Consider the following 16862-nt stretch of genomic DNA (forward strand, 5'->3'; position numbering starts at 1 on the left):
GCTATTGATTCCGTCATTAAAATGGAAACCATTAGCAATGTTTCCGTCACTATTGAAATCAATGATTGATTTCTATTGATTTCCGTCACGGAAACGGAAGCTGTGGTTTCAGTTTGACTTTCCGTTGCGGGGTTCACCTGACGGAAACCTCAAACTGAACCCCCGGAACGGAAAGCCAACGCTGATGTGAGCAGGCCCTAAGGCTTCAATCGCTCGGGCAGCAAGCTAAAACCCTCGCAGTTTTAAGGACCCCGACCGCCGGACATATATACACAGCCAACGGGAATCGGTTAAGTATTTCTCGCCACAGTAAGGCCCTGTTCACGAGGCGGATTTTGCATGGCAGGTCCCGCAGCAAAATCTGCCGCGGAACTATTTCTACCATCGCCAGAAAGATTCCTCCCTCTTATTGACTTCAAAGGGAGGTTCGGGTGGAATCCGCCTGAAGATCGAGCAGGACGCTTATTTTTCCCACTAGCTGAAAAAATAAGCTAGCGGGAAACAGAAACGCCCGACTCCCACTGAAATGAACAGGAGGTGGAAATTTGGGGCGGATTTTGCCACAAATTTCCTTCGTGTGAACATACACTTAAATGGGAATCATTTTTATATCTACAGCTATGTTCACACAACGTAGGTCCGCCCCTTGCCAAAAGACTGTCTTTTTGGCAATTGTTTGCATGGTATGCGTTGGTATACCTCTCCCCCCCCCCCCCCCAATGTGTTGTACATCGTAGAAGACTAAATTTTTTAATACACTGGAATAACTGGATAGAAAATAATGTAAGTTGACGCTATTGAATCCGTCGTTAAAACGGAAACCTGCCGGAATGGTGACGAACGGAAATCATTAGCGATGTTTCCGTCACCATTGATATCAATGGTGACTGAAACGGAAGCTGTGGTTTCACTTTCCGTTGCGGGATTCACCCGATGGAAACCTGCGACGGAACCCCGGAACGGAAAGCGAACGGTGATGTGAACAAGCCCTTATTGTGTTTTTCGGGTTAAAGGGCCCGGGCCATTAGAAGGACTGTTACACTCAGTGTTAACAAAGAGATGGAGCTCCATTTGTTCAGTCTCTGTAAACCCCTATGATGCAATCTCCAGGATTCAAACTTTTTCTACTGGCCGATGCCTGTTAGGCTGGGTTCACACGAGCACATTAACGTCCGTAATGGACGGACGTATTTCGGCCGGAAGTCCCGGACCGAACTCCGTGCAGGGAGCCGGGCTCCTAGCATCGTAGTTATGTACGACGCTAGGAGTCCCTGCCTCTCCGTGGAACTACTGTCCCGTACTGAAAACATGATTACAGTACGGGACAGTTGTCCTGCAGAGAGGCAGGGACTCCTAGCATCGTACATAACTATGATGCTAGGAGCGCGGCTCCCTGCACTTAGTTCAGTCCGGGACTTCCGGCCGAAATACGTCCGTCCATTACGGACGTTAATGTGCTCGTTTGAAACCAGCCTTCTGGTAACCAAATGCCTATGAAGGTTAAAAAAACAACTTGAATTTAAAATTTGCTAAATCACAAATGTAAATTTTTGACATCTCCAGAAACGTAACCGTCTATAGTTATCACGTTCTTGATGTGATCAGTGAATGGCCTAATATAAATTTTCCCCATAAATAAAAAAAAATTAAAAAGCCCATGGATCAGACTTACAATGTTAAATGTCTTCAATGAGTTCCTTCAGTATTCTTGATCAATATAGAATAGGAGGAATACAAAACGTATATAAAAATGTTTTATTTCGATGTAGTAATAAATAGTATTTTGTGAGTACTATAGCTGAGATACGTACATAAATGTAGAATAGTTTGCAGTTGCAGGTGAAAGGTAAGTAATGTTGCATAGTCATTGTATGGGACGGTTATAGTCTTCATCTCTCTTGGCCCTGGGTGGGTCCCTCTGTCGGCATCCGTGTATGCCTTAGGTGTCTCCCTGGGTGACCCACGCCCATGTCTATCTCTGGCTGTCATAAATACCCAAAAATATAGGCTTGTCTTAACGTTTAGGTGGCTTTTGTGTCTATATTTTGAAGACTTGCTCATTCACCCGTCTGGGTATCATAACAACTGACATACGTTTGCCCAACTGTCAATGTCACCATATTGTATCTTTTGTATCAAATAGCATTTATATATAACATTAATCTCCATCTATGGCTTACTTGTGTCACCGTCTGATAATTCTAGGGGTTTCTCATGGACGCCTCCCCTCATGACCCCTCCCCTGTGATGTTAGGGACTGTTCACATCTGCGTTAGAGACTGTTGTTAGCAGTCTTTATCACACAAATCTGGTCTAAAATACCGGAAACAATTCTGTGTTATTGTTTCCGGTTAAACGACAGACACCTATGATGGAAACCTGACAAAAGCCATTAAAGTCAATGAGTTCTGCTGGGTGCTGACGGTATTTGTCATGCAATGGAACCGGCCCTTTCATTGTTTTGCTGCTCTGACGGAGCAGAGCAACGGAAACACTGATGCCGATGTGAACAGCGCCCTACAGTCTTTACACAGATGGAGCATCACATTGATCGCAGTTGATGATAGATCAATGTTGCCTTTTTGTGGTGTTACCATTAAGGAGAAGCAGCTGTTTTAGCTTCCTATTCATTTGTTTACTTTTTGTAAAATATTTACAGTGAGAAAAAATAATAATAATAGAGCCTTTGGTCCTGATCACACTGAGTTTTTTGCCTGCAGAAAAATCTGCCTCAAAATTGACCTGCCTGCACTTTTATGCCACGTTTGCTGTGTTTTTCGGCAGCGGCCATTGAGCACCGCGGGCAAAAAACCCAGCGGAAACCGCTTTCTCTGCCTCCCATTGATGTCAATGGGAGGTCAGAGACGGAAACGCCTGAAGAAAGGGCATGATTCTTTTTCCCGTGAGTGTATTTTTTCCGCTCGCAGGAAGAAAAACTCCTCCGCCTCCGATTGAAATCTTTGCAGGGCGATTTTGGGTGTTTTTTGGCAAGGTGTCCAAAAACGGCACCAAAATATTCTGTGTCAACTAGCCCTTAAGTTTGCTATAACCAGAATATTTATGTTGGAATTGTCAAAATCATATAATCCCGGAAGAGCACTTTAAAAACCTGCGACCAGCTGGAAGTTCTAGATGGCAATCATGTTGCAGCAGTGAGCCTAATAATCACTTTTTTACTTTTTTTAAATATATTCATATCAATCAAGATTTTATTTGTCCCCTTACCATTCCATGCCCATTAACAAGTTTTAAAACGGCTATTGCTCAATTCAATGAGTTCACTAATAGAATGCGAGAGCTACAGTATAGACTGACACAGGCTAAGCAAAAAGAGAGAGCAAGTATTGGAAATGTACCACAGTACAAAGCTGTGTGACAATCCTCTGACATGTGGAACTGAAATGTCACTTTAAATCTAAGTGGAAAAAGTGAAGTTCTGATAATTGAAAACTCATTGCGATAAAAAAATTAGTAAAAATATATTCCTATGTGGGTGCGAAGAAGTGAAGCATCCTGCATTATATAAGGTAGAAAATAACTTCTTCTTTCTGCTTCAAATCCATTGATCTCTCATTCTATAAAAATTCTGTTCCTTTTTTTTATTTTTTTATTATAGTTTTACAAGTTACTCTGTGACTACAAATCGGCAGAAATTGTGTATAGTCTTTAGTACTGTGTGTAACATGATACCTGTTCTGACGCATTGCAATATATATAGGGTGTATACTTCTGGGCATTTACATATTGCTAGGCAACAACATACATGTCGGAGTGGAAAAAAGTCTGATCTCCGTGTTTTACAGACGTGAGACGGTGAGTTTCCCTTTTCTTGATACGTTCTGCATCTAGTAACCTCTTTTTGACTAATTTTAGTCTATTGTATATCAGTATTGCTATGGATACGTAACGGTAGGGTCACTATGACGGCGGTTAAGTGTAAAGAACAATACTTTTATTAGGCAGGTGCTGATTTTTTTTTAAAGCACAATCTAGGGAATATTCCAATGATTATTACTGGTAAAACCGTATATATAATATTTCATGCAGTAGGAACATGTGGTTTCCCCCCATTAACGTCAATGGAAGGAAAGAAAAAAAACACAAAAAAATCCCCGACCCAGAGCATTATGTGGTTAAAAGTAACTGGCAACATGCTCTGTAACCAATGCACAATCCTTGTGTGAATGATGCCGAAACGATTTTTGGCCAAGAAACAAAAATTTTTGCATTGTTGCCATTAGATTTATTTACTTCTATGGCATTTTATACTTGGGATTGGCAAAGTACCAGCCTATACTGCCAATATTTAGCATGAATAGGACTTGTTTCCTCTCCATTTCTGGAGCTATTCTGAATATGTTAATGATATGTATTGAGGACGTCATGGAAGGAAAAAGAATGCTACAATTTCATTATGTGCAAAGCCAACCATAGACCGAATAGGGGGACATTTACTGAAAGGCTATGTGAACCTTTGAACACTTTTGTTTCATTTATAAAAAAAAATTCAACTTTTGAATTGTTTTTTTAATTTACTTCTTGAGGTACAGCTACTATGTACCCAGGATACATAGGAGCTGTATCTTGCGATGAAACCCGAATCCGCCAGGTCAGCCGGACTGACGGCTTCGGTGACAGTGGGTCCTTCTTGTCTCTGACACGCAGGATCCACCTGTTATCGATCACATCGAAGTAATTGAGTTGTTAAGCAAGTTTAGTTAGTTTGTTTTTTTTTTAGCCGCGTGCGTCATTAGTACCGGTTTCACTCCTTTTTGTCATTTGATATTTAGAATGCGCAATGTTCGCTTCAGGAATGATTCACAAATAACGAAAAAGTTATTTCTTTCTGATCTACACAGTATTTAAAGAGACAGTATACCTATTTCAGGCAGGGGAGAGGCTTATGATCACTACTTTTATCTCCTACATCTTCAGTTCTGAGAATACTTTTAGGGTGTTATAAAAACGAAGGTTGTGGTAATATACGTGACTATTTTTATTCGCCTTTTTTTAATGTATGTATCCTTCCTTGTTCTGGCGCTTCCCTCCTCATATTGCAGTTTAACGGTAGTGAAAGTGTTACTCCTAGACTTGTCATGTGTTCAGCATTCAGAGAATTCTTAGTAAGCCATCTACGGGGAAATCCTGTGTGGTTTCAGATGACACATTTTTGAGTAACTTCTCTGCTAGATTGATAAGCAGTAAAATATCTCCTCAAACTCCTAAAAAAACGCGCTAAGTAAGGCTCAGTGCATACGTTTTAATTTTTTATTTATTTTTTATTTATTTATTTTTTAATGCCAGGTTTACGGCAGGTTTTTTGTCAACTCTTTTCTCCTGTAAAAATACTGAAAAGCTGAGCAACCAATATACACTATATGGACAAAAGTATTGGGACATCTACACATTAAACCTACAGAAGCTTTTATGACATCCCATTCTATATCCCTTTTGCAGATAAAACAGCTTCTACTCTTCTGGGAAGGATTTCTACAGGATTTTGGAGTGTCTCTCTGAATTTTTGCATATTAATCCAGAAGAACATTTATAAGGTCAGAGACACTGATGTTGGATGAGAGGGCCTGGCTCACAATCTCGTTCTGTTTCATCCCAAAGGTGTTTGATGGGGTTGAGGTCAGAGCTCTGTTCGGGCCATTCAAATTCTTCCACAGCAAACTCACCCAACTATGTCTTTATGGACCCTGGTTTGTGTACTGGGGCGCAGTCATGCTGGAACAGAAAAGAACCTTCCCCAAACTGTTCCCACAAAGTTGAAAGCTACAATTTTCCAAAATGTCTTGGTATGCTGAAGCATTAGGATTTCCCTTCACTTGAACTAAGGGACCTAGGCCAATCCCTGAAAAACATCCCCATAGCATTATCCCTCCTCCACCAAACTTTACAGTTGGCACAATGCAGTCAGGCAGGTAACTTTCTTCTGCCATTTGCCAAAGCAAGACTCGTCTATCAGACTGCCAGATAGAGAAGCGCGATTCATCACTCCACAGAACATGTTTCTACTGCTCTAGAGTCCAGTGGCGGCGTGCTTTATACCACTCCATGCGATGCTTGGCATTGTGCTTGGTGATATAAGGCTTGCATGCAGCTGCTAGGCCATAGAAACCCATGCCATGAAGCCCCCTGGGCACAGTTTTTGTGTTGATAATGGCAGAGGAGGTTTGGAACTCTGCAGTTATTCAGTCAGCAGAGCATTGGCGACTTTTTTATTTACTATGTGCCTCAACCGTCGGCGACCCCGCTCTGTAACTTTACGTGGTCTTCCACTTCATGACTGAGTTGCAGTGATTCCTAAACCCTTCCACTTTACAATAATACCACTCACCGTTGATGGTGGAATATCTAGGAGGGAATAAATTTGGTGAACTGACGTGTTGCAACGGTGGCATCCCATTACAGTACCATGCTCTATTTCAATGAGCTATTTAGAACAACCCATTCTTTCAGAAATGTTTGTAAAAGCGACTGCATGGCTAGATTCTGGATTTTATACACCTGTGGCAATGGGACTGAATGAAACACCTGAATTCAATGATTAAGGCCTCATTTACACGAGCGTATTATACGCGCGTGCGACGCGCGTGCTTTTCACGCGTGTCGTACGCACCTATAATAGTCTATGGGGCTGTTTAGACGATGCGTGAATTTTGCGCAGCGTGAGTGCGTTGCGTAAAACTCACGACATGTTCTATATTCTTGCGTTTTTCACGCAACACGCACCCATTGACTTCAATGGGTGCGTGAAAACAACGCATGCCACACTGACGGTCCTGCGTTGCATGCGCGAAAATCACGCAAGAGCTGTCAAAAGGATGAATGTAAACAGAAAAGCACCACGTGCTTTTCTGGTTACAAACATCCAAACGGAGTGTCAAATTAGAGATGAGCGCACCGAACTTCACCGGGTTCGGCCGAACTCGTTTTAACCGAACCCGGCAAAAAATGTTCGGGTACGCGACGTCAGGAGACAGTCACTGCCCACGGTGCTGAAAGACTTAAACTGTTTCAGCACCATGGACAGTGACTTTCGATCACAATATACATATACGTGTAAAAAAAAAAAGAAGTTCTGACTTACCGATAACTCCCGGCTTCTTCCTCCAGTCCGACCTCCCGGGATGACAATTCAGGCCAAGTGACAGCTGCAGCCAATCACAGGCCAAGCACAGGCTGCAGCCAATCACAGGCTGCAGCGGTCTCATGCCCTGCCGCGTCATCCTGGGAGGTGGGGCCGGATGACAAGAGAGGGATGCGTCACCAAGGCAACGGCCGGGAGACCGGACTGGAGGAAGCAGGCAGTTCATGGTAAGTGTGAACGTCTTTTTTTATTCACAGGTTGGTGTAGAATGTGATCGGCATTCACTGTCGAGGGTGCTGAAAGAGTTACTGCCGATCAGTTAGCTCTTTCAGCACCTTGGACAGTGACGGGCATCGACTACCTCATCTCTATGATGGCGGCTGCGCGAAAATCACGCAGCCGCGCATCATACACGGATGACACACGGAGCTGTCAATTGCCTTTTGCGCACGCAAAACGCAGCGTTTTTTTGCGTGCGCAAAACGCACACGCTCGTGTAAATGAGGCCTAAGAGGCATGTCCTAATACTTTTGTCCATATATTGTATGTCATGGGGATCCATTAAACCAGTGTGAACAGACCCTTACCTGGTCCTGTACACACCAGTTCTAAAAATCAACAAAAAGATGTAGATATTAACCCTTTGGCGACATGTCACGTACATGACAGCCGCCATGGGGAAATATGGAGCGCGCTCACGGGCTCAGCGCACTCCATACCGAGCGGGTGTCCGCTGTATGTTACAGCTGACACCCCAGTGCAATGGCCACTTTGACCCTGCCTGTTTAACTACTTAAATGCCACATTCAATAGCGACCACAGCATTTAAGCTGTTAAAATAAGGGTATGTTCACACGGCCAAATTTCAGACGTATACGAGGCGTATTTTGCCTCGTTTTACGTCTGGAAATACGTCTCAAATACGTCGTCAAACATCTGCCCATTACTTTCTATGGGTATAACGCTGTATTGTCCACACGACGCGTAATTTTACGTGTCGTACGGCAATTACGACGCGTAAAATTACGCCTCGTAAAAAGAAGTGCAGGACACTTCTTTGGACGTTTTTGGAGCTGTTTTCTCATAGACTCCAATGAAAACAGCTCCAAAAACGGACGTAAAAAACGCAGCGAAAACGGCGTGAAAACGCTGCGAAAAATGCGAGTTGGTAAAAAAACGTCTGAAAAGCAGGGTCTGTTTTCCCGTGAAAACAGCTCTGGATTTTCAGACGTTTTTGTTGACTACGTGTGAACATACCCTTAGGGGGGCGGCCCCCTCTGATGTTTCATTGAATCCCCCCGCAGTGTGATAGGGGGGGTAATGGTCGATATGGCAGCCTGGGGGTCTAATGAAGGCCCCAAGGTCTGCCATCTTTGTACCCCTATGAAGCCCTGTCTCCGGCAGGTCTTCATAGGAAACTGTCCGTATAGGGATTGCTGGTTCAATTCCCATGCTTTCGTCCATGTTACATCCTTATACTTCTGACCAAAAATGGGACTATATCTGGTCAGAGGAAACTAGGAAGCGATACATAGCAGCATGCTTGATCCCATAGACTAATGCGAGCGCATAATGCGATAAGATCCAGTTGGCATCCATCACTAAGCACAAAGCATAATGAACAAGCGCTTTTATTTGAAATGGGAGATTGGCATCTAAATCCGACTTAATACTTCACAGATGTTTTGCACAGATGAGACGCGGATCTGTGATTTTAAAGGGAGACTAAATATTCTATAATATTTTGGGGTTGTTTTTGGTGCACACCTATCCCTCAAAGTTGTGGTTATTTGCGGTCCTTGTTTAAGAAGATCGTCAGCTTTCTCTTATTATAGAAATGACATCTGCCAACCATTGGGCAGTGCCGTTCTAGGATTTCTTTATGGTTTTGTAAATTTGTCTCCACACCTGGGCAGACCTAGTGCTCTAGCTCCCTAATATATATTGTGTGCGCTGTTTTATGAACCTCTCCGGATAGAATATGTACATTAGTCTCTGTGTGAACCCTACGTATCTTGTCCATACAGATCTACAAAACCCCTTGGGGTCTTACTTTTAACACATGCTACTGTATATCAGGAAATTGAAGGGGTAGCCCTCTTAGGGTCCATTCACACAATGCCGTTGAGTTGTGGGTAGAACCGCATCCGAAAACCGCATGCGTTTTTGCAGCAACTTTATGCATGTGGCCCTTAAGGCCACAATCACGCGATGCATATTGTGTGTGGATTTGCTGCCCGGCTTTTCTTGCGGCAAATCAGCGGTGTAATACAGTACCAGCAAAGTAAATGAGATTTTAAGTTATCTTATCTACATGTTGCCAAACTTTCTCCACATGTAAATTTGACATGCGTGCTGATTTAAAATCCATAACATAAAAATTTATTTTGCGTTTTTAACTCAGAATTGTATCTGACAAGTGTATAAAAAACAAGCACCAAAATCTGCAGCATAAATCACCATCTTTTCCCACATTAAAATGAAAATCTGCACCTAAAAAACGCATTGTTAGGTGCAGATTTTACCTGCAGAATTGCCTTTATCTGCGGTTTTGATGCAGAATTTAATGCGGAAAATCTCCAACGTGTGCATGTAGCCAGAAATCGTAGGTGACTTTGTAAATACTTTGTTTTTGAGCAGAACGGGGTAGGTTTGCTAAACTAAGATTTAGACCGTATAAACTATTTTAAGATGCACAAAATTTATCCCATCGGCACACACTGTATGATAAATTTGGCGCATCTTGCTAGTCGTTCTAGACAATTGTTTTCTCATCCCTGTGCTAACTTTTGGTTGGCTTAGTTTTCTTTTGGTACATTTTAAGCCACTCCCCTTCTGATGACATTTTGTACGTGTCTAGTGAGTCACAAAAATTTGGTGCATTTTTTCCACCCATTCTAGATGCAGACACAATAGTAAAACTGCTCAATGTTTTCTTAATTTACATCGAAAGCGAAATATGGAATTCTGCATTTTTTTTTTCGTTACTAGAGAGCAGTGCATCGTGGGTGCTCAGGTGACCGCTACACGACTAGTACATTTTAATTGATGTATGTGTCCCATCTTTTTAATTGTAATATCATGGAGGTCGTATGAGAGGGCACCTTTGTTTGTCCTTGGGATTTCTTGTTCCCCATGTGCAGTGTTTTCATGGGGCCAGTTCCTCATTGTACGCTACGTATTGTTCTGTGACTAAATACCTCGGCACTTGCTGTACACCATTACAGGTACTAGTCTATTTTTATATACTCTCTTTACAAATCTTGTTTAATCTCCATGGCAATGGGTTCCCACTCTGAAATCCCATGGCTAGGGCTTTTTCTTAAGTTTCTGCCTTTCGGCTCTCCATTTATAAATTCTAATAATATTTCCCCAGGCTCCTACTATTTATAGCTGTGCTACTTTATGTTTTTTTCTTCTTCTTCAGACAACCTTAGGCATGCAGATCTTGAAATAACCTATGTATCGTAATCTGCTTTATTATAGGCTCAGCTAATTTTATAGGAATGTTGAGACCGTGCTGTTCTTTATTGTTATTTCATGGGTGATGTTTACCCTCTTTACTGTGTACATACCTGTGAATACCAGGATAGTGCTTAAATAACAATTCCCCAATAGTGTCCAGAATGTGTTTCCATAAACACGCAGGGCTGTAGGAGAACATGGATTACAGTGTGACATTAATAGAAAAGAATCCTCTGTTCAGGATAATCAGCTCTTGACCCAAGTGGGGAGCAGTTACAAAGAGGGTCTCTCGCTCTGGAGGACCTGTCCTGTCCTGTCCCGCGTAACACACACAACCGATTCATATGAATGAACACTGTGTAATGCTTTTTTATACCTGTGGTGGGGCTGCAAGGAAACTGAACACTAATGGTATGTTCACACAGGGCAGATACGCTGCGTAAAAGTACACATCGTATCCGCCATGGTCCCCGCAGGGAATTCCGACCGAAAAATCGCACCAAATTGCCTTGCAGTTTTTCGTCCAGAATGTCCGCTGTGGAAATCAGCATTTAAAAAAAAAAAAAAAAAAAAAAAGCCCATTCATAGTCATGGTGACGCAGAAGCAGAGAGATCTGGGCAAGTATGTTTATTTATTTTTTCCTGAGTTGTGATTTTTGCGGCGGAATCGCAGCTTTTCCGGCCAAAAAATCACAACATCTGCTGTTTATTGTGAGTTTTACCTCTCCATTGAGTTCAATGGGGACAACCCGCAACAGAAAACCAGCGATTCAGAAGCATAAATGGACATGCTACGGATTTAAAAAAAACGCACCGCAGCTCAATTGATTGTTTTTTCGCTGGTTTTTTATGCTGTGTGGATGAGATTTGTTCATATCTCATCCACTTTGCTACTGTATTACACTGCAAATTTTCCATAATGAAATCAGAGGTGGAAAATCCGCAGTATTTACGCTACGTGTGAACTGACCCTTAGGGTCAATGCACACTATGCATATTACGTGCGGTTTTACCACGCGTATTTGCGTGCGGCAAAACCGCAGCGTAATACAGTACCAGCATAGTCAATGAGATTCCAGGAAATCTCATGTACACGCTGGAGTATTTTCATGCACGTAAATTGACCTGCGTTGCGGATTTTAAAATCTGCAGCATGTCCATTTATCTCGTTTCCGCTTGCGAATTGTATATGCCTAGTGCTGAGGAAAATCGCACCAAAATCTGGAGTATGAAAAAAATGCATCAAAACGTAAAAACCGCATCGGAAAAAGCACGAATAGGTGCAGTTTTTACCTGCGAATTTCCTGCATATTGCTGCGGTTTTAGTGCGTATTTTCTTCAGAAAAATACGCAACGTGTGCATGTAGCCTTACTGACAAGTTTGCCCGATCATTACAGCTGATTGCTTGAAGGATTTCAACAAGAGCATGGATATTTGGGGGTGATGCCCGCTTGCAGCTGCTAAAAAAATTTGAGAGACAAATACATGGTTCTCTTTAGAATAATTATTCAGTCTTGGCATCAATTAGCAAAATTGGTGTGATCAACAGGATAATAAGCAGGCTACACTTTCTTACCACATAGCATTCAGAAAACTTGCATTAGGTCTTACCTTAATAAATAGGGTCTCCGCGTAGTTTTATCTATCAAGTCAATCAATAGGGATTTAAGAATGTTCTTGACATTTTTTAAGGTATTGCAAAGTAAATTGCCTAACTTTTTATTTAAAGGTGCCCAGCAAACCGTTTTAAGAACCCCTTTAAGAATGTAAACTGTTGTTTTGTAACCAAAAGTATTCTGTGTAAAGAAATATGAATCCAACAATAGTGTTTTTGTTTCGAGGTATGCATGCATTCTTGTTGGAAGAACACTGTGTAAGGACGTTTTATATACTGTAATAAAAGGAAAGATTCAAAAGTTGTACCGGTTTCTGACCTGTAGTTTTGTTCTTTTTATTTCAATAGGAGCTAAAGGAATGTGTGTACACCAAACAGAAGATGAATAAGAAATTGTGTTTATCTGGTGTTATCCAGCCTATATATAAGATTACCGGGAGTCTCTGTTACGCTTCCTGAACGGAATATTAATATGGGGGAAGAGAGGAACCTCGGGGTGTCACAGAAGATGATGTCTCCATCTCGGAGTACAAGCAGTAGCTCCTCAAAGCTGGGGAGCCGCCAGGTTAGTTTGCCAATTTCGAGGATTTATTGCAAAATAAATTGTTGAACTTCTTATACAATAGTGAGAAATCCAGCCAGGTTACCTGCTACTTGCAGTCGCCATGTCAACACTAAGGCTGGGTTCACACACCCTATTTACGGACGTAATTCGGGCGTTTTAGCCTCTAATTACGTCCGAAAATACGGCTCCAAAGCGTCGGCACAAATCTGCCCATTCATTTGAATGGGTTTTACGATGTACTGTGCTGACGGCCATTTTTTTACGCGCCGCTGTCAAAAGACGGCGCGTAAAAAAGACGCCCGCGTCAAAGAAGTGCATGTCACTTCTTGAGACGTAATTGGAGCCGTTTTCCATTGACTCCATGGAAAAACCGCTCCAATTACGTCCGTAATGGACGCAGTGAAAAACGCCTGCATATGCCATTACGTCTGAAATTCAGGAGCTGTTTTCTCCTGAAAACCGCTCTGTAATTTAAGCCGCAACAGAGGCTGCCGTGTGAACATAAAACATAGCCTTCACTGCTAGCCAGTCGTGTACACCCCTAATTCTATAGCAGGGTTGTTAGTGGATGTGTGTTAAAAATATCCCCCCCCCCCATTTTTTTTAAATAAATAATAAAAATATATAGGTGTGTGTGTGTATATATATATATATATGTGTGTGTATATATATATATATATATATATATATATATATATATATAATGCTAATTTTGTACGTTTGCCCACTGTCAAAGACATGAACAGTCTAGAATTTTTAGGCTAGGTTAATTTTACCAGTGTGAGATAGATTATATATAAAAAAAAAAAAAGAAAGTCACATTGTCAAAATTAGATTTAGATTATATTTATTTGCATAGTGCACAGAGAAATAAGTATTTGATCCCTTTGGCAAACAAGACTTAATACTTGGTGGCAAAACCCTTGTTGGCAAGCACAGCAGTCAGACGTTTTTTGTAGTTGATGATGAGGTTTGCACACATGTTAGATGGAATTTTGGCCCACTCCTCTTTGCAGATCATCTGTAAATCATTAAGATTTCGAGGCTGTCGCTTGGCAACTCGGATCTTCAGCTCCCTCCATAAGTTTTCGATGGGATTAAGGTCTGGAGACTGGCTAGGCCACTCCATGACCTTAATGTGCTTCTTTTTGAGCCACTCCTTTGTTGCCTTGGCTGTATGTTTCGGGTCATTGTCATGCTGGAAGACCCAGCAACGAGCCATTTTTAATGTCCTGGTGGAGGGAAGGAGGTTGTCACTCAGGATTTGACGGTACATGGCTCCATCCATTCTCCCATTGATGCGGTGAAGTAGTCCTGTGCCCTTAGCAGAGAAACACCCCCAAAACACAATGTTTCCACCTCCATGCTTGACAGTGGGGACGGTGTTCTTTGGGTCATAGGCAGCATTTCTCTTCCTCCAATCACTCTCAGAATCATCCAGATGTTCATTTGCAAACTTCAGACGGGCCTGTACATGTGCCTTCTTGAGCAGGGGGACCTTGCGGGCACTGCAAGATTTTAATCCATTACGGCGTAATGTGTTACCAATGGTTTTCTTGGTGACTGTGGTCCCAGCTGCCTTGAGATCATTAACAAGTTCCCCCCGTGTAGTTTTCGGCTGAGCTCTGACCTTCCTCAGGATCAAGGATACCCCACGAGGTGAGATTTTGCATGGAGCCCCAGATCGATGTCGATTGACAGTCATTTTGTATGTCTTCCATTTTCTTACTATTGCACCAACAGTTGTCTCCTTCTCACCCAGAGTCTTACTTATGGTTTTGTAGCCCATTCCAGCCTTGTGCAGGTCTATGATCTTGTCCCTGACATCCTTAGAAAGCTCTTTGGTCTTGCCCATGTTGCAGAGGTTAGAGTCAGACTGATTAATTGAGTCTGTGGACAGGAGTCTTTTATACAGGTGACCATGTAAGACAGCTGTCTTTAATGCAGGCACCAAGTTGATTTGGAGCGTGTAACTGGTCTGGAGGAGGCTGAACTCTTAAAGGGAACCTGTCACCAGCATTTTCGGTATCAAGCCAGCAATACCTTGTGAAAATGGGTGAAAAATCATTGTTAGCTAACCTATAAATATGTTAAAAGTCGGCTCTATACCTTCAGTATTCCGGTTTTCAGTGGTCCCGCACCGTATGCAAATGAGCACAAGAGTCAAATCTTCACTTGAAAAGAGTCAGGTTTTCATTCCTCCGGCGCTTCAGAGCTGGCTCCGCCTCCTTGTTTTTGATTGACAGCTCCTCACTGCACTGCACATGAAATCCCGCGCTTGCTCATTGACAATTGACAGTTATGCTGTATAATATACGACAACGAAAGGGGGCGTGTACACGCGCGGCGCATGCGCAGTTAAAAATTTCAGGATGAATGAAGCAGGGAAGGGTGGTGAGGCACGCATGCGCGAGATCTGAAATGCGATTTCGGCGTTTAGTGTTGTACGGGCGGCGTACATGGGCGGAGTTAAGATCACTAAGCTAAATTTAATTACCATAAATGGCGGTAAAACTTTAAATGATAATATTTCGGGCAAGAGGAGGACGTGAGGAAAGAAGAACACATCAATCAACTATGGACAGCTGCGGCCACTACAGGGTCAGGACGTTTTATAAGGTAAGTTGGTGATGACAGGATCCCTTTAATGGTTGGTAGGGGATAAAATACTTATTTCTCTGTGCACAATGCAAATAAATATATATAATTTTGACTGTGATTTTCTTTTTTTTTTTTTTATATAATCTATCTCTCACTGGTAAAATTAACCTAGCCTAAAAATTCTAGACTGTTCATGACTTTGACAGTGGGCAAACTTACAAAATCAGCAAGGGATCAAATACTTATTTCCTCCACTGTATGTATGTATGTATGTATGTATATGTAAAAAAAAAAAAAAAAAAAAAGTAGCAAATAATGCCAGCACTCTTAAATTTAGGCAAATTTAGTGAAAAAGCGAGGACTTTATTCACCTCTGCAACATTATCTCAACTCAATGTAGCCTCAAGCAATGTGACTTAGACAAGTATATAAAGGTACCAGTGCCAATTAGTATAAAGAATATATTAGTTTACAAAATTCATAGTAAATATTATACATAAAGTGCAATTAGTGAATCCTTATAACAAAATACATCAGATATGTCCTATAATATAATAGTGCATAAAAACTTCTTGTACGTGCAAAATATTCATAAACCTGAAAACTCAGTCATCGATAACCATAACCGATAATCAACGGCCATATATTATCGATATGTGACTCGCCACATAAGAAAATCCACCATCGCAGAACCATGCTGGCTCCGTCCTAACCGTACTACTGCGCATGACAGATAGCAGAGTGTCTCTGATAGGTTGTACTGGACGTCTGTCAATTATACCGGGTGCGTGAGCGTGCCTCTAGCTACGGCGCATGACCACCATGAGCACGTTCATATAGAGAAGCGTCCTTAGTAACAGGCAACTTTAAGTCACTAACGCATGCGCTGTAATGATAAACTGGTAATCACACCGTAACTATTAGACCAGTGTTTTGTATATAATTGCTGACATACTTATAGTACATATATGTCCAAAATCCATGGATTATCTATACTCCTCGCCCTGATCAGCCTGTAGTGAAGTTCACACTCTGCGCACCCCTTCCAGCAAAGGAATCGGTTGTCCTGGTGAAAACGCTAAGTAATTGGATATGTGTATACAACACACACCCCTGGCTAGGAAACTTCAGTCTCCACATATCAAGGAATCAGATCAGATCTGTTGGGCATTACGGGACACATGCTGCCTACATGGAACGCAATCCATATATTTCAACGTGTCAATGAAATTTTATTACTCAAAAATATATATAGATTACATATGGATATATGGTTCATATGGGAAGTGCGTTATGCTGCGTGAGAGGATATCTTCATGTGATGATTCCTCACAGGTATGTCACTATTTAGAAAAATGAAACAAAAAATAATTATAAGACCGTAACAAAAACTGTGTATGTACACATAAGATCGAGAAAATCAATGACTTATCTTGTTATTTTATTGCCCTATCTTTTACCTATTCAACGAGACAACGAAGGCCCCTCACTACCCCTGAAGGGCAAGCCATAATTTTAA

General features: G+C 41.8%; 1 protein-coding gene across 3 annotated transcripts in view; it reads left to right on the forward strand.

The window, feature by feature from the left end:
- The window catches only part of OSBPL3 (oxysterol binding protein like 3), a 141500-nt gene that overhangs the window by 29425 nt on the left and 95213 nt on the right, over nt 1-16862 (forward strand). For all 3 annotated transcript variants that reach the window (XM_075827271.1, XM_075827273.1, XM_075827272.1), the window contains one exon: nt 12526-12742. In XM_075827271.1, the coding sequence (XP_075683386.1) occupies nt 12650-12742 (93 nt within the window). In that variant the 5' untranslated portion in view covers nt 12526-12649. The remainder of the gene's footprint in view (nt 1-12525; nt 12743-16862) is intronic.

The sequence above is a fragment of the Rhinoderma darwinii genome, chromosome 5 (assembly GCF_050947455.1).
Source record: "Rhinoderma darwinii isolate aRhiDar2 chromosome 5, aRhiDar2.hap1, whole genome shotgun sequence".
Taxonomy (NCBI): Eukaryota; Metazoa; Chordata; class Amphibia; order Anura; family Rhinodermatidae; genus Rhinoderma; species Rhinoderma darwinii.